This window comes from Salmo salar, chromosome 19, assembly GCF_965601325.2.
Source record: "Salmo salar chromosome 19, fSalSal1, whole genome shotgun sequence".
NCBI lineage: Eukaryota > Metazoa > Chordata > Actinopteri > Salmoniformes > Salmonidae > Salmo > Salmo salar.
The window spans coordinates 45,925,832-45,945,936 of NC_138309.1; the positions used below are offsets into that span (position 1 = coordinate 45,925,832).

General features: G+C 37.6%; 1 protein-coding gene across 1 annotated transcript in view; it reads right to left on the reverse strand.

Moving 5' to 3' along the window:
• The window catches only part of LOC106578856 (germ cell-specific gene 1-like protein), a 48,205-nt gene extending 31,166 nt beyond the window's left edge, over positions 1–17,039 (reverse strand). Inside the window, exons 1-2 of the mRNA XM_014158082.3 lie at positions 16,544–17,039; positions 15,330–15,377 (exon numbers count right to left, since the gene is read on the reverse strand). Coding sequence (XP_014013557.1) covers positions 15,330–15,377; positions 16,544–16,850 — 355 coding nt within the window. The 5' untranslated portion in view covers positions 16,851–17,039. The remainder of the gene's footprint in view (positions 1–15,329; positions 15,378–16,543) is intronic.
• Between the last annotated feature and the right edge of the window lie 3,066 nt (positions 17,040–20,105).

Genomic DNA, 20,105 nt, shown 5'->3' on the forward strand with positions numbered 1-20,105 from the left:
ATGCAATAACAACACAGTAACAACACAGTAACAACGTAGTAACAACATAGTAACAAATCAGTAACACAGTAACAACACAGTAACAACGTAGTAACAACACAGTACCAACGTAGTAACAACACAGTAACAATGTAGTAACAACATAGTAACAACGTAGTAGCACCATAGTAACAACAAGGCAACAACGTAGTAACAACATAGTAACAAATCAGTAACACAGTAACAACACAGTAACAACGTAGTAACAACACATTAACAATGTAGTAACAACGTAGTAACAACAAGGTAACAATGTAGTAACAACGTAGTAACAACGTAGTAGCACCATAGTAACAACAAGGTAACAACGTAGTAACAACATTGTAACAATGTAGTAACAACGTTGTAACAACGTAGTAGCACCATAGTAACAACACAGTAACACCGTAGTAACAACACAGTAACAATGTAGTAACAATGTAGTAACAACGTAGTAGCACCATAGTAACAACAAGGTAACAACGTAGTAACAACATAGTAACAACATAGTAACAACACAGTAACAACGTAGTAACAACACAGTACCAATGTAGTAACAACACAGTAAACAATGTAGTAACAACATAGTAACAACACAGTAACAATGTAGTAACAACGTAGTAACAACGTAGTAGCACCATAGTAACAACAAGGTAACACCGTAGTAATAACATAGTAACAAATCAGTAACACAGTAACAACACAGTAAAAACGAAGTAACAACACAGTAACAATGTAGTAACAACGTAGTAACAACACAGTAACAATGTAGTAACAACGAAGTAACAACATAGTAGCACTATAGTAACAACAAGGTAACAACGTAGTAACAACATAGTAACAACGTAGTAACAACACAGTAACAACATATTAACAATGTAGTAACAACTCAGTAAAAAAATATTAACAACTAAGTAACAACGCAATAACAACACAGTAACGACACAGTAACAACGTAGTAACAACACAGTAACAACACAGTAAAAACACAGTAACAATGTAGTAACAACAAGGTAACAACAAGGTAACAATGTAGTAACAACATAGTAACAACACAGTAAAAATGCAATAACAACACAGTAACAACACAGTAACAACGTAGTAACAACATAGTAACAAATCAGTAACACAGTAACAACACAGTAACAACGTAGTAACAACACATTAACAACGTAGTAACAACGTAGTAACAACAAGGTAACAATGTAGTAACAACGTAGTAACAACTTAGTAGCACCATAGTAACAACAAGGTAACAACGTAGTAACAACATAGTAACAATGTAGTAACAACGTTGTAACAACGTAGTAGCACCATAGTAACAACACAGTAACACTGTAGTAACAACACAGTAACAATGTAGTAACAATGTAGTAACAACGTAGTAGCACCATAGTAACAACAAGGTAACAACGTAGTAACAACATAGTAACAACATAGTAACAACGTAGTAACAACACAGTAACAACATATTAACAATGTAGTAACAACTCAGTAAAAAAATATTAACACAGTAACAACGCAATAACAACACAGTAACAACACAGTAACAACGTAGTAACAACACAGTAACAACACAGTAAAAACACAGTAACAATGTAGTAACAACAAGGTAACAACAAGGTAACAATGTAGTAACAACATAGTAACAACACAGTAAAAATGCAATAACAACACAGTAACAACACAGTAACAACGTAGTAACAACATAGTAACAAATCAGTAACACAGTAACAACACAGTAACAACGTAGTAACAACACAGTACCAACGTAGTAACAACACAGTAACAATGTAGTAACAACATAGTAACAACGTAGTAGCACCATAGTAACAACAAGGTAACAACGTAGTAACAACATAGTAACAAATCAGTAACACAGTAACAACACAGTAACAATGTAGTAACAACACATTAACAACGTAGTAACAACGTAGTAACAACAAGGTAACAATGTAGTAACAACGTAGTAACAACGTAGTAACAACATAGTAGCACCATAGTAACAATGTAGTAACAACGTTGTAACAACGTAGTAGCACCATAGTAACAACACAGTAACACCGTAGTAACAACACAGTAACAATGTAGTAACAACGTAGTAACAACGTAGTAGCATCATAGTAACAACAAGGTAACACCGTAGTAATAACATAGTAACAAATCAGTAACACAGTAACAACACAGTAAAAACGAAGTAACAACACAGTAACAACGTAGTAACAACGTAGTAACAACACAGTAACAATGTAGTAACAACGAAGTAACAACATAGTAGCACTATAGTAACAACAAGGTAACAACGTAGTAACAACATAGTAACAACGTAGTAACAACACAGTAACAACATATTAACAATGTAGTAACAACGTAGTAGCACCATAGTAACAACAAGGTAACAACGTAGTAACAACATAGTAACAACATAGTAACAACACAGTAACAACGTAGTAACAACACAGTACCAATGTAGTAACAACACAGTAAACAATGTAGTAACAACATAGTAACAACACAGTAACAATGTAGTAACAACGTTGTAACAACGTAGTAGCACCATAGTAACAACACAGTAACACCGTAGTAACAACACAGTAACAATGTAGTAACAATGTAGTAACAACGTAGTAGCACCATAGTAACAACAAGGTAACAACGTAGTAACAACATAGTAACAACATAGTAACAACACAGTAACAACGTAGTAACAACACAGTACCAATGTAGTAACAACACAGTAAACAATGTAGTAACAACATAGTAACAACACAGTAACAATGTAGTAACAACGTAGTAACAACGTAGTAGCACCATAGTAACAACAAGGTAACACCGTAGTAATAACATAGTAACAAATCAGTAACACAGTAACAACACAGTAAAAACGAAGTAACAACACAGTAACAATGTAGTAACAACGTAGTAACAACACAGTAACAATGTAGTAACAACGAAGTAACAACATAGTAGCACTATAGTAACAACAAGGTAACAACGTAGTAACAACATAGTAACAACGTAGTAACAACACAGTAACAACATATTAACAATGTAGTAACAACTCAGTAAAAAAATATTAACAACTAAGTAACAACGCAATAACAACACAGTAACGACACAGTAACAACGTAGTAACAACACAGTAACAACACAGTAAAAACACAGTAACAATGTAGTAACAACAAGGTAACAACAAGGTAACAATGTAGTAACAACATAGTAACAACACAGTAAAAATGCAATAACAACACAGTAACAACACAGTAACAACGTAGTAACAACATAGTAACAAATCAGTAACACAGTAACAACACAGTAACAACGTAGTAACAACACATTAACAACGTAGTAACAACGTAGTAACAACAAGGTAACAATGTAGTAACAACGTAGTAACAACTTAGTAGCACCATAGTAACAACAAGGTAACAACGTAGTAACAACATAGTAACAATGTAGTAACAACGTTGTAACAACGTAGTAGCACCATAGTAACAACACAGTAACACTGTAGTAACAACACAGTAACAATGTAGTAACAATGTAGTAACAACGTAGTAGCACCATAGTAACAACAAGGTAACAACGTAGTAACAACATAGTAACAACATAGTAACAACGTAGTAACAACACAGTAACAACATATTAACAATGTAGTAACAACTCAGTAAAAAAATATTAACACAGTAACAACGCAATAACAACACAGTAACAACACAGTAACAACGTAGTAACAACACAGTAACAACACAGTAAAAACACAGTAACAATGTAGTAACAACAAGGTAACAACAAGGTAACAATGTAGTAACAACATAGTAACAACACAGTAAAAATGCAATAACAACACAGTAACAACACAGTAACAACGTAGTAACAACATAGTAACAAATCAGTAACACAGTAACAACACAGTAACAACGTAGTAACAACACAGTACCAACGTAGTAACAACACAGTAACAATGTAGTAACAACATAGTAACAACGTAGTAGCACCATAGTAACAACAAGGTAACAACGTAGTAACAACATAGTAACAAATCAGTAACACAGTAACAACACAGTAACAATGTAGTAACAACACATTAACAACGTAGTAACAACGTAGTAACAACAAGGTAACAATGTAGTAACAACGTAGTAACAACGTAGTAACAACATAGTAGCACCATAGTAACAATGTAGTAACAACGTTGTAACAACGTAGTAGCACCATAGTAACAACACAGTAACACCGTAGTAACAACACAGTAACAATGTAGTAACAACGTAGTAACAACGTAGTAGCATCATAGTAACAACAAGGTAACACCGTAGTAATAACATAGTAACAAATCAGTAACACAGTAACAACACAGTAAAAACGAAGTAACAACACAGTAACAACGTAGTAACAACGTAGTAACAACACAGTAACAATGTAGTAACAACGAAGTAACAACATAGTAGCACTATAGTAACAACAAGGTAACAACGTAGTAACAACATAGTAACAACGTAGTAACAACACAGTAACAACATATTAACAATGTAGTAACAACTCAGTAAAAAAATATTAACAACTAAGTAACAAAGCAATAACAACACAGTAACAACACAGTAACAACGTAGTAACAACACAGTAACAACACAGTAAAAACACAGTAACAATGTAGTAACAACAAGGTAACAACAAGGTAACAATGTAGTAACAACATAGTAACAACACAGTAAAAATGCAATAACAACACAGTAACAACACAGTAACAACGTAGTAACAACATAGTAACAAATCAGTAACACAGTATCAACACAGTAACAACATTGTAACAACGTAGTAGCACCATAGTAACAACAAGGTAACAACGTAGTAACAACATAGTAACAAATCAGTAACACAGTAACAACACAGTAACAACGTAGTAACAACACATTAACAACGTAGTAACAACGTAGTAACAACAAGGTAACAATGTAGTAACAACGTAGTAACAACTTAGTAGCACCATATTAACAACAAGGTAACAACGTAGTAACAACATAGTAACAATGTAGTAACAACGTTGTAACAACGTAGTAGCACCATAGTAACAACACAGTAACACCGTAGTAACAACACAGTAACAATGTAGTAACAATGTAGTAACAACGTAGTAGCACCATAGTAACAACAAGTTAACAACGTAGTAACAACATAGTAACAACATAGTAACAACGTAGTAACAACACAGTAACAACATATTAACAATGTAGTAACAACTCAGTAAAAAAATATTAACACAGTAACAACGCAATAACAACACAGTAACAACACAGTAACAACGTAGTAACAACACAGTAACAACACAGTAAAAACACAGTAACAATGTAGTAACAACAAGGTAACAACAAGGTAACAATGTAGTAACAACATAGTAACAACACAGTAAAAATGCAATAACAACACAGTAACAACACAGTAACAACGTAGTAACAACATAGTAACAAATCAGTAACGCAGTAACAACACAGTAACAACGTAGTAACAACACAGTACCAACGCAGTAACAACACAGTAACAATGTAGTAACAACATAGTAACAACGTAGTAGCACCATAGTAACAACAAGGTAACAACGTAGTAACAACATAGTAACAAATCAGTAACACAGTAACAACACAGTAACAACGTAGTAACAACACATTAACAACGTAGTAACAACGTAGTAACAACAAGGTAACAATGTAGTAACAACGTAGTAACAACGTAGTAGCACCATAGTAACAACAAGGTAACAACGTAGTAACAACTTAGTAACAATGTAGTAACAACGTTGTAACAACGTAGTAGCACCATAGTAACAACACAGTAACACCGTAGTAACAACACAGTAACAATGTAGTAACAATGTAGTAACAACGTAGTAGCACCATAGTAACAACAAGGTAACAACGTAGTACCAACATAGTAACAACACAGTAACAACACAGTAACAACGTAGTAACAACACAGTACCAACGTAGTAACAACACAGTAACAATGTAGTAACAACATAGTAACAACACAGTAACAATGTAGTAACAACGTAGTAACAACGTAGTAGCACCATAGTAACAACAAGGTAACACCGTGGTAATAACATAGTAACAAATCAGTAACACAGTAACAACACAGTAAAAACGTAGTAACAACACAGTAACAACGTAGTAACAATGTAGTAACAACACAGTAACAATGTAGTAACAACGAAGTAACAACGTAGTAGCACTATAGTAACAACAAGGTAACAACGTAGTAACAACATAGTAACAACGTAGTAACAACACAGTAACAACATATTAACAATGTAGTAACAACTCAGTAACAACATATTAACAACACAGTAACAACGCAATAACAACACAGTAACAACGTAGTAACAATGTAGTAACAACGTAGTAACAATGTAGTAACAACACAGTAACAACATAGTAACAACGTAGTAACAACACAGTAACAACGCAGTAACAACGTAATAACAACACAGTAACAACACAGTAACAACTTAGTAACAACTTAGTAACAACGCAGTAACAACGCAGTAACAACACAGTAACAACACAGTAACAACACAGTAACAACATAGTAACAACTTAGTAACAACATAGTAACAATGTAGTAACGACGTGGTAACAACATGGTAACAACATGGTAACAACGTAGTAACAACATGGTAACAACATGGTAACAACATAGTAACAACACAGTAACAGCACAGTAACAACATAGTAAAACCATAGTAGCAAATTAGTATTACTATGCTATTACATGGTAATAGGGTTTAGTGGGATCAGTCATAAAGACGTCAAGAACAAGGACTGTGTAATTACACATCCAACTGCTGAAACCTATTCCAGCAGAGATGTGTTTCCATTAAACTGACTATTTGCAGAAAGCTGTGTGTGATGACGTAGCATATATAAAATAACTTTTGCTGTTAAATTCCCATGTACCCGAATGAAAAATACAAGTTTAATTGGTTTCCATCGCATTTTCAACACAACTGATGGTTTTGTCACAAAAACTGTTGTGTTATATAGCAAATGTGCCCACTCTGGTCTTGGCATATGCGTTGTAGCCAACAGCTCGCAGATACAGTGCAGGTAGGCTACCTTTACTGAACAAAAATATAAACGCAACATGTAAAGATCCCAGAAATTTTCCATCCGCAAAGAATGATTATTTTTCTCAAATTTTGTGCACAAATTTGTTTACATCCTTGTTAGTGAACATTTCTCCCTTTGCCAAGGTAATCCATCCACCTGACAGGTGTGGCATATCAAGAAGCTGATTAAACAACATGATTATTACACAGGTGCACCTTGTGCTGGGGACAATAAAAGACCACTCTAAAATGTAGTTTTGTTACACAACACAATGCATGCAATTGGCATGCTGACTGCAGGAATGTCCACCAGAGCTGTTGCCAGAGAATTGAATGCTAATTTCTCTACCATAAGCCACCGCCAACGTCGTTTTAGAGAATTTGGCAGTATGTACAACCGGCCTCACAACCGCAGACCACGTGTAACCACGCGAGCTCAACACCTCCACATCCGGCTTCGTCACCTGTGGGATGGTCTGAGATCAGTCACCCAGACAGCTGATGAAACTGAGGAGTATTTCTGTCTGTAATAAAGCCCTTTTGTGGGGAAAAAATAATTTTGATTGGCTGGGCCTGGCTCCCAAGAGGGTGTGCCTGTCTCCCCAGTGGGTGCCCAGTCATGTGAAATCCATAGATTAGGGTCTAATAAATATATTTCAATTGAATCATTTCCTTATATGAACTGTAACTCAGTAAAATTGTTGAAATGATTGCATGTTTCTGTTGTTATATGTGAATGAATGCACGGGGGAATACTAGCTAGCTTAGTGACCCTGTGTTTGTACATTTTACTCACTAAAGTAGTATTGTTATGAGTCTGAAACAGGGAAATGAATTTGAATGCTTTGAATATTAATCTTTGTTAAACCTATTAAAGAAAAGTCAAACAGAACATTATCTCCTGTCTCCTTATTGCTCCTAGTAAGTCTATTGACTGCAAAGGTTGTTACATTGTAATTACATAGCAATTAACAAGTTCTCATTTTACATTAAATTACACTGTAAATACATGTATATAATTTGTAACATTGTAATAACATGCGGTTAAAGATTGTTATATTGTAAGTACAATGTAACTAAAAGGGTTATACTGTACCTAATATTCTCCTGTCTCCGCATTTCTCGTGGTTAACCATGTTTCTCCAAAAATGTTGTTACATTGTAACTACATAGTAATTAAAACATTATTTCACTTTACATTGAGTTGTTTACTCCGGAGTGTGTCCATTATAAATAAAAGTGTATCCATTTTAACAACATTGTCATTACATAACTTTTGATTAAATATACCCTTTGAGCCAGGTTAGAACATGGAAATGACCAAACAGAAAACAATCTGCCTTGTTACAATTGTTGTTGCCAACTCCTAGGCTGTTAGGGCACGATGGTATCAACCCTGGGTACATGTAAGAAGGTCACAATTTGGCTGGCGTTATTAACATGGTCATTAACAGGTGACTTTCAAACGTGTAATTACAAAACAGTAGTGACATAGTGGAAACAAGAAAATGTGGAATAACCTTCAGCAAGTGGGATCTGTGGTTACACAGTCCTTGTTGCAATTGTGTAATAAGTGATGTTGTTACTAGGGTTTTTACTACAGTTATTACTGTGTAGTTACATAGTAACATGGGGCAACTTAATGTAACGTTTTACCCCATGGCATGACAATAATACCTACATGTTACTACTAAGCAATTACAGTGCAATTACATAGATTATAACACTGTTAGTTACTGTGCTATAAGACCTGTAGAAAAAGTGCTGCCAAAAATAGTTAGAATTTAAAAGTTAAAAGTAGGCCTAGATGAATAATTGAATCTATTCATATCTCTTAGCGATAGAACAATCCTTTTTACTTGTTCTGACCAAACTCTTAAATGGGATTTCAATGATTAATCAAAGGTGATCATTTTTATTACACGGCAGGATTAAGGTGCATATTAAAAAGATGAAGGTAGTGTGTGATTTATTCAAATGAATCTCACATACGTGCCTCTTTCGCAGTTTTGTACTATTTTTTGTCTACCTGAGAGTATTCCTTTAGCTATTACTATAACTTAAGAATCCTAGCCAACATATCCCCCGTCACAAAAGCACAGAGAAAGGACTTATTGGATGAAATCAGAACTGAGATCAATTACATTAAAACCAACAAAACTCAGTTAGAAATGTGTCATAATAATGCCCCTTTTGGATACTGAGACAGTGACATTGGACTCACACACACAATGGAGACGTGGTAAACGTGTGTGTGTGTGTGTGTGTGTGTGTGTGTGTGTGTGTGTGTGTGTGTGTGTGTGTGTGTGTGTGTGTGTGTGTGTGTGTGTGTGTGTGTGTGTGTGTGTGTGTGTGTGTGTGTGTGTGTGTGTGTCTGCGTGTTGAACAGTATTTTGTATTGAAGTGAATTAGGCACGGAAAGAATGTGCCGACACAGAGGAGGTAAAACGAATAAAGGAGGGATGATGGAGGGATGTCTGACTGATGAAGGGCGGAGTGCGGCACACTATCTAACCATCCTCTCATCCTCTTCGTCAGGATGAAGGAGGGATGTCTGACTGATGAAGGGCGGAGTGCGGCACACTATCTAACCATCCTCTCATCCTCTTCGTCAGGATGATGGAGGGATGTCTGACTGATGAAGGGCGGAGTGCGGCACACTATCTAACCATCCTCTCATCCTCTTCGTCAGGATGAAGGAGGGATGTCTGACTGATGAAGGGCGGAGTGCGGCACACTATCTAACCATCCTCTCATCCTCTTCGTCAGGATGAAGGAGGGATGTCTGACTGATGAAGGGCAGAGTGCGACACACTATCTAACCATCCTCTCATCCTCTTCGTCAGGATGAAGGAGGGATGTCTGACTGATGAAGGGCGGAGTGCGGCACACTATCTAACCATCCTCTCATCCTCTTCGTCAGGATGAAGGAGGGATGTCTGACTGATGAAGGGCGGAGTGCGACACACTATCTAACCATCCTCTCATCCTCTTCGTCAGGATGAAGGAGGGATGTCTGACTGATGAAGGGCAGAGTGCGACACACTATCTAACCATCCTCTCATCCTCTTCGTCAGGATGAAGGAGGGATGTCTGACAGACATGCACGGTGCTTCTAGAGGCAGTTTGGAACTCGGTGGTGAGTGTTGCAACCGAGGACAGACGATTTTTATGCGCTACGTGCTTCAGCAATTGGTGGTCCTGTTCTGTGAGCTTGTGTGGCCTACCACTTCGCGACTGAGCCGTTGTTGCTCCTAGATGTTTCCACTTCACAACAACAGCACTTACAGTTGAAAGGGGCAGCTCTAGCAGGGCAGAAATTTGACGAACTGACTTGTTGGAAAGTTGGCATCCTATGACAGTGCCACGTTGAACATCACTGAGCTCTTCAGTAAGGCCGTTCTACTGTCAATGTTTGTCTATGGAGAATGCATGGCTGTGTGCTTGATTTTATACACCCGGTGTGGCTGAAATTGCCAAATCCACTAATTTGAAGGCGTGTCCACATACTTTTGGCCATGTAGTGTATCTCAGTCACAGCAAGTAAAATATTTCTGTAACCGTTACTAGGAACATTGCTGTAGTTCACAATATATAGGTCTTCAACATACCCTGTATTTATACATGGCTTAATATTCAACGTAAACAGTTTAGGAATTATTATCACTCTAACCTGTCCCCTATATGTATTACATTATTATAGGGGGATTATCACATATCACTTGAATTGGTACAGCATTCTCATTAACGGGTGCAACAAATATAGCCACTTACATGGCAAGCCTCCAAAGATGCTAATGAGCCAGCGATTCTTTCCCCCTCCCCAAACATTTTACCGCAATGCACTATAATTTACAGAATGCTGCAGTAAATATTCAGCAAAACAGCAATATAGTACTTTGATAAATAGTATTTTAATAAAACTGCAGCAATTGCTAACAATTAAGTAATTCTATATTACAGTATACCAATTAATAATTTGTATTTTATATCACTACCAGATATAGTAGAGTGCTTAAAGGGTAAATAGTCAACCATTAAACAATTTAAAGGTCCTGAACAGTAATTCTAAAAAGTACTTTTTCTCTCATGGCTAACTACCAGGAAGTTTGAAAAGACAGGCTGAGTGGGCGGGGAGCTAATTTTCATGAGCTCACCTTGACTGACAGCTCTTTGAAAACGCCTATGTTAAGCAACTTGGATGCAGTGAGCAATATTGCAGTAAAATCATCTCAAGCTAATTTGGTGATAAACAAAGCAACTCAAACAACATTGACATTGCATCAATGAGATTATATATATATATATATTATATATATATATATATATATATATATTATATATATATATATACAGTGCATTCGGGAAGGATTCAGACCCCTTGACTTTTTCTACATTTTGTTACGTTACAGCCTTATTCTAAAATGGATTAAATAACAAAAAAATCCTCAGCAATCTACACACAATACCCCACAATGACAAAGCAAAAACAGGTTTTTACAAATGTTTGCAAATGTATTACAAATTTGAAACAGAAATACCTTATTTACATAACTAATCAGACCCTTTGCAATGAGACTCGAAATTGAGCTCAGGCGCATCCTGTTTCCATTGATCATCCTTGAGATGTTTCTACAACTTGATTGGAGTCCACCTGTGGTAAATTCAATTGATTGGCTATGATTTGGAAAGGCACACACCTGCCTATAAGGTCTCACAGTTGACAGTGCATGTCAGAGCAAAAACCAAGCCATGAGGTTGAAGGAATTGTCCGTAGAGCGCCGAGACAGGATTGTGCCCAGGCACAGATCTGGGGAAGGGTACCAAAACATTCCTACAGCATTGAAGGTCCCGAAGAACACAGTGGCCTCCATAATTCCTAAACGGAAGAAGTTTGGAACCACCAAGACTCTTCCTAGAGCTGACCGACCGGCCAAACTGAGCAATCAGGGGAGAAGGGCCTTGGTCAGGGAGATAAGTAAGAACCCGATGGTCACTCTGACAGAGCTCTAGAGTTTCTCTATGGAGATGGTAGAACCTTCCAGAAGGACAACCATCTCTGCAGCATTCAACCAATCAGGCCTTATGGTAGAGTGGCCAGATGGAAGCCACTCCTCAGTAAAAGGCACATGACAGACCGCTTGGCAGTGGTGTTACTTAAGTAAACATACTTTAAAGTACTACTTTACTTAAGTTGTTTTTTGGGGTACCTGCACTCTACTCTACTTTACTATTTATATTTTTGACAACTTTTACTTTTACTTCACTACATTCCTAAAGAAAATTTACTTTTTACTCCATACATTGCCCCTGACACCCAAAATTACTTGTTACATTTTGACAGGAAAATGGTCCAGTTCACACACTTATGAAGAGAACATCCCTGGTCATCCCTACTGCCTCTGATCTGGAGGACTCACTAAACAGAGAACATCCCTGGTCATCCCTACTGCCTCTGATCTGGCAGACTCATTAATCACAAATGCTTTGTTTGTAAATTATGTCTGAGTGTTGGAGTGTGCCCCTGGCTATCCGTCAATAAAAAAAATAAAAAAATTGTGCCGTAGGGCTTGCTTAATATAAGGAATTTGAAATTACTTATACTTTTACTTTTACTTTTGATATTTCAGTACACTTGAGCAATTACATTTAATTTCGCTACTTAAGTATTTTAAACCAAATACTTTTACTCAAGTAGAATTTTACTGGGTGACTTTCACTTTTACTTGAGTCATTTTCTATTAAGGTATCTTTACTTTTACTCAAGTATGACAATTGAGTACTCTTTCCAGCACTGCCGCTTAGAGTTTGCCAAAAAGCACCTAATTAATGAGAAACAAGATTCTTTGGTCTGATGAAACCCAGATTGAACTCTTGAATGCCAAGTGTCACGTCTGGAGGAAACCTGGCACCATCCTTACGATGAAGCATTGTGGTGGCGGAATCATGCTGTGGGGATGTTTTTCTGCGGCACAGACGGAGACTAGTCAGGATCGAGGCAAAAATGAACGGAGAAAAGTACAGAGAGATCGTTGATGAAAATCTGCTCCAGAGAGCTCAGGACCTTAGACTGGGGCGAAGGTTCACCTTCCAACAGGACAACAATCCTAAGCACACAGCCAAGACAAAGCAGGAGTGGCTTCGGGACAAGTCTTTGAATGTCCTTGATTGGCCTAGCCAGAGCCCGGACTTAAACCTGATCGAACATCTCTGGACAGACCTGAAAATAGCTGTGCAGCAATGCTCCCCATCCAACCTGACAGAGCTTGATAGGATCTGCAGAGAAGAATGGTAGAAACTCCCCAAATACAGGTTGCCAAGCTTGTAGCGTCATGCCCAAGAAGACTCGAGGCTGTAATCACTGCCAAAGGTGCTTCAACAAAGTACTGAGTAAAGGGTCTGAATACTTATGTAAATGTAATATTTAATTTTACATTTTTTATAAATTAGCAAACATTTCTAGAAATCTGTTTTTGCTTTGTCATTATTGGGTATCGTGTGTAGATTGAAGAGGGAAAAAAACAATTTAATCCATTTTAGAATAAGCCTGTAATGTAACAAAATGTGGAAAAAGTCAAGGGGTCGGAATACTTTCCAAAAGCACTGTGTGTATGTATATATATATATATATATATATATATATATATATATATATATATATATATATATATATATATTTAGATATCTCCCATTTGGCATGTATTTTGTGATGTGCTTTACAGCACCACTGACAGATGTACTTACTTGACAACTGCGTCAGAGATTTGAATGATCTAGTTGTATAAACCATGCCCCTCTGCAAACACGCCTTCTCTGATGTTGGTTACAAGGCAGTACTTATTTAAATTAGGTAAGAGAATATATTATGTTACCATTGGTGTATTAAAATGACAGTCACCTTGTCCCATTAATAATTAATCCAAGTGTTTGTCATGGGGGAGGGGACCAGTAACTTTATGATCAAACTTTATTAATGTGGAAGCAACAGTCATTTTTCATATTTTATGAAGTTTACTTCAAATATCATGCAATTTCATGAAAAACATGATTTTGGCTGTTGATGACATGTAAGAAACTCTTCTAAACTGACAGTGACTACAAGGCAAAACAGATCAAAAGCACATGGCTAAACGCTCAGCCATTATTTAAGGTTTGAGACTTGCTGCCACTCTGATCTAATTCTGATATGCAGTTTATTGTTAATTAAGGCACTACTACCACATATCACTTAAATTGGTATAGCACTCTTACTAACAGAGCAACAAGTATAGCCTCTTACAAGGAACACATCAAAATGTGTTAATGAGCCACAACAAAACCATGCAGCAACAAACGTTTTTTTTCCACTCCAAATGTACAGTATGGTACTGTGCCCTGTGGGTGGAACTGAATTACCGTAAATTACTGGCAGCACAGTAGACAATAAATTACTCTAGATTTACAGAAGAAGGTTTTTAGACTGCAAAAATACAGTATGATAATCTATTATGTGGGGTGTTAATGAATTACAGTAAATTACTGTAGATTTACAAGATAAATTCAAAAATAAATACGAAATTGTAGTTTATTCAGTGGGGTACAGCATTTTCACTAATGGTTGCAACAAATATAGCCGCTTACAAGGCTCGCCTCAAAATATGTTAATGAGACAGAGATTATTTCGCCGCCCACAACATTTTCCTACAATGCACCATAATTCGCAGTATGCTGCTGTAAAAACAGCAAAACAGATCATACAGTAATTTACTCTAAAATTGTATTATAAAAGTACAGCAATTGTTGTAATTTTACAGCAGTTTAGAGGAATGGTAATTGAGCCCCCAAAATGCATTGGCCTTTACAGCACTGTACTGTAATATAGAGTTACTGTAAAAGTGCTGCTGTGAATGTACAACAATTTGTTATAGTGCAGTAGCTCCCCAGGAAAACGCAGCATTTCTAATCCTCTTAAATTCTGCTACTGTAGGTTTGCACTTTTTAATTGACACTTCCAAATAAATCTAAGGATAATTAAATCTCAGTTGAGCCCAGCATGAGACCATACTCCAGGATTATTAAGTGACTGGGTTCAATTTGCACCCTTCGAGCTGCACTTGCAATTCTTAATATGAGAGATGACTGGAATCTTTAAATAATAAAACAACACCCATAGCCATTCACAGATTAATAGAAAAAGTGTAATAACATGTTATTATGCAAAACCTACCTCTTTCGTGTGAGGGCGCAACATAAATGAAACTTCTGCAGTTTTCACCTGAAATAGAATATGCCACACAATCAAACACAATACAATCAAACACTCAATCATCAGATTTCTAAGGCGCATGTCTGGGTAAAGGGGTGGCTAAGCCAGTGCAGTCTTTAGCTCCATCCCTGTTGAAACACCTGATTCTACTAGTCAGCTTCTCATCAAGTCAAATCGAATGTTATTTGTCACATGCGGCGAATACAACAGGTGTACCGTGAAATGCTTACCTACAAGCCCTTAACCAACAATGCAGTTCAAGAAAGAGTTAAGAAAATATTTAATAAATCAACTAAAGTAAAAAATAAAAAGTAACACAATAAAATGGCATAACAATAACGAGGCTATATACAGGGGGTACCGTTACCGAGTCAATGTGCGGGGTACAGGTTGGTCAAGGTAGTTTGTACTTGTAGGTTGGAATAACAAACAGCGAGTAGCAGCAGTGTAAAAACAAAGGGATGGTCAATGTCATTAGTCTGGGTGGCTATTTGATTAATTGTTCAGCAGTCTTATAGCTTGGGGGTAGAAGCTGTTAATGTGCCTTTTGAACCTAGACTCGGCGCTCTGGTACTGCTTGCCATGCGGTAGCAGAGAGAACAGTCTATTTACAGGACATTGACCTAGAATGTTGATATGGATGGTCAGTCCTTGCATCCATAGCTCTGTCTATGATTTTGAGAGCGGTTACATTTCTCCAGCCCCATCCCTCGGTTGTTTAACAAAATAGTGGCGGGGTTTCAGATGTGTTATTGCTTGAACTGTAGATTTCCCCATTAAAGTAAACAGCTAAATGAAATATGCTTGTTGTAGTTTCTCGTATGTTTAAAAAAAAAAAAGTTTTTGTTTATTTTTTTTGTATGTAAAATGCGCCTATATGGTTGTGAAAATCTCAGAGAAAAAACAACCACAGTCACATTTTTATGAATTTTGCGTAAGTGCGTAATTAAGTACAGACGATCGTTTTAATGATTGTGTGAATGTGCTGGCAGCTCACAGAAAATCATTGGACATTTCACTCAAAAGACAAGAACAATTACAAAAATTAGCATAGTCTATAATTCTGAGAACCCAATTCTAACTTTCCATTAAAATGACAAGCTAGTTCCATGCGTACAGCTGCGTCACATCGCAGTGCGCGAAAAAGTTTTGTTCCCGGAGTTTATCTCTCTTACCTGTCATATTGACGTTCTCCTCGCACGAAAACCAGATCCCGGTGTGGAATTTCCTCATGAGGTACTTGTCCTCGCCGGTCTCCCAGATGTACTGGACCAGTCTGCTGTCATTAATGTTCGAGCTGTTGAACCTGATACAGAACGACTGTCTCGTGGTGGTGACCGGTCCCGTACAGAAAGGTTTCGCCACTTTCCGTGTCCCCTCGCACCAGTAGCTTGTAGTCAACGCGACCACGGCTAGAATCAGCGCGAGGAAGTTCAACGTAATAGCCAGAGATACTCGCCGCCGCCGGTCTATCCCCCCCATAACAGCAACGGGGAAAGGGAGACGCGCTAAACCCAAGGTTTAACACAGTATATGGCGATTTTTCCTTAGATCCTCCTACTGTAGCATAATCGGTCTTTCCGTTACTATACTGCTGGTAATTACAGTTGCGTGAGACTCCTGCATGTCGAGCTAATCCCCAGATATGCTCTTTTGAGCCTGATACTCAGAGACTTTGTAGATACCACTCCTCCTCATCATCATATTCCCCCTTCTCCCCCCCCTCTCTCATTCTCTCATTCCCTCTCCCATTTATTTTGTATTTTTCCCCCCTCTCTCCTCCATCATATCAATTATGGCGTGTGTGTGTGTGTGTGTTGTGGAATTGGTTGAGTCCCTTGGCATCAAAGTCAGCAGTCCTTCTTCCTAACCCTCCTCCCTCTATCATGACCTCCCCACACACCGACACACACCGACACACACGGGGACATTCTATGAGTGTACTGATGTGTCATCACCCATGGCAACACACACTAGTTTCCACACACTCACACTCATACACACTTGCTCACATCAAAACAAGATTCATTACAGCAGTAATGACAGTAATGTATGAAACCAGATTCATTACAGCATTAATGACAGCAATGTATGAAACCAGATTCATTACAGCATTAATGACAGTAATGTATGAAACCAGATTCATTAGAGCATTAATGACAGTCATGTATGAAACAAGATTCACTACAGCAGTAATGACAGTAATGTATGAAACCAGATTCATTACAGCATTAATGACAGTAATGTATGAAACCAGATTCAATTAAAGCATTAATGACAGTAATGTATGAAACCAGATTCATTAGAGCATGTCTCTTCATTACAGCATTAATGACAGTAATGTATGAAACCAGATTCATTAGAGCATGTCTCTTCATTACAGCATTAATGACAGTAATGTATGAAACCAGATTCATTAGAGCATGTCTCTTCATTACAGCATTAATGACAGTAATGTATGAAACCAGATTCATTAGAGCATGTCTCTTCATTACAGCATTAATGACAGTAATGTATGAAACCAGATTCATTACAGCATTAATGACAGTAATGTATGAAACCAGATTCATTCACTTGCGGTGCATGGGTAAAATCATTGGGGAAGCCAATCCACGAAATAAATCCATATTACAACCTATGTGTTGTGATAATTGGGTTGTTTGCTCTATAACCTGTTAGTTCATATGCCTTGACACCCTGATATATAGGCCTAAGGCTGAGACAATAAGAAGACACAGGGCAGAATAAATTCAACCACACATTTGTTTCATTACAAAACCGGAGAGCAGGGTTGAAAGTCAGGTGGTACGGTCCTGTATGGTACCGCATCCTGGCAAAAATAAATAGTGGGGGTACGCCGTACAGGTAAAACATGAGCTTATCACAGTTAATACAACATACCAAAAAAACTATAGGCTATTATACCAGTATTTAACCCTACTGCATGTCAGCCGCATAAACATGTTTCTAATTGACTGGAAACCGGGCGGTATTTGCTCCAAATTGCATTGTGGTTTGGGGAGAACACTCAAGGTGGAGATGAGTGGCTGAGACCGAGGCACGCGTGGACAACAGTGGATGCGTCAATTCAGACTACAAGTGTAGGTCTAATGACAATCTCAGAATGTCACTACAATACACGGAGGTGTTTTGTAACAGATGTCTCTTTCCGTTTATTAAATCGCGGGTGCACAGTGCACGGTTGTGGTTTGGATGCTGAAATTATTTTGTGAGTGAACGAATGTGCGACAGGTAGCCTACAGGAGGGCCATTGTGTGACAATCAGATGAAAACATCATGACTGGTTGTGTTTATTCCACATTTAAAGGCATAGGCGGTGTGTCCATAAAGCTAGGGAAAGCTTCCCCTAAAGTAAATTGCCAAAACGATAGTATAGCCTAATGTCTATACATAAATAAATAAAATCATTCAATACGGGCTACTACAACAGAAAGCATGATTTGGCCACAGGGGATCCTTAGCTTCTAAATTTTTTTTATCTGTGGATTGTTTAAAATCGCATAGCCTACAGTCGGGAGGGCCCGCAATTTGGGCAGCGTGCGCTGCAAATATCAAATCGATGATTGTTGAGTTGCGACTGTCAGTGAAAAGCAGAGACCCAGCCAGGCATATCGCAATATTTAAAAATACAATTGCGGAAAAACTGTTGACAATGAAAAGACTCCAATCTGTCTTTTAGTTATAAAAATTCTTAACTTACTTGAGCGAACAGTATCCTATCTTATTGACACCAGCGGAGAACATCGGCCAGTCGCAATGTTCTTTGTGACTTGCGGTAACTCTCTGTAGTTCTAAATCAATAGTTGTTTAGTAGTCTGAAAATGTCATAAACATTACCTTGCTTGACCATGCTGTAGGTCATGTAACTGTTTGTTATACGCAATATGTTTTATGGACTTCACGGGGCAGATGTTGCTCTCCAGGTTGAAAGTAGAATTCATTTCTTACCGGTATGGGACACCCAAGTCCACACACACATTTTTTTTATACTACACAAATGACAGCCTACTCTGCTGACACACTGACAAACAGATCAATAAAAACGACGTTGTATGTTCCATATAATCGGCCTACGAAAAGGGGAGACACAAATACAATATGACCTCAATCTAACCTGGAGAAGGAGATTGTTGTCCAAAAGCAAACAAGTGACACTGACACAACCATAAAGACAGTGAAGAGCAAACAAACAGTTGCATGACCTACAGCATGGTCAAGCAAGGTAATGTTTCTGACATTTTCAGACTACTAAACAGCAATTGATTTAGAATCACAGAGAGTTACCGCAAGTCGCAAAGAAAACAGGAGCTGCCTCCACTATTCCAGCACCATTTCAACTTCAACATTTCAACATCATCTAATCACCTATGCTTAGTCTAATACAGTAACAACTAAAATATAGCAAAAACTATTTAGTCCAATCAACGTAATGAGGTGGCTGTCCATGGTACTGATTTCTCTCTCTCTCTCTCTGTGTGTGTGTGTGTGTGTGTGTGTGTGTGTGTGTGTGTGTGTGTGTGCGTAAATAGAAAAAAAACATGTTGACTCACCCTACCTGTAGAGAAACGCCAATGCCATCCTCCTCTTTCATGTTGCCTAAACATCTATGACTCAGTCATACAGTACACACTTTTAGTTGTTGTTTTCCTAGGCTACCTGGCTAAAATGCTTGCTCTCTAGCCTAACTTCCTTTCATGGGCAACAACACGTCATGCC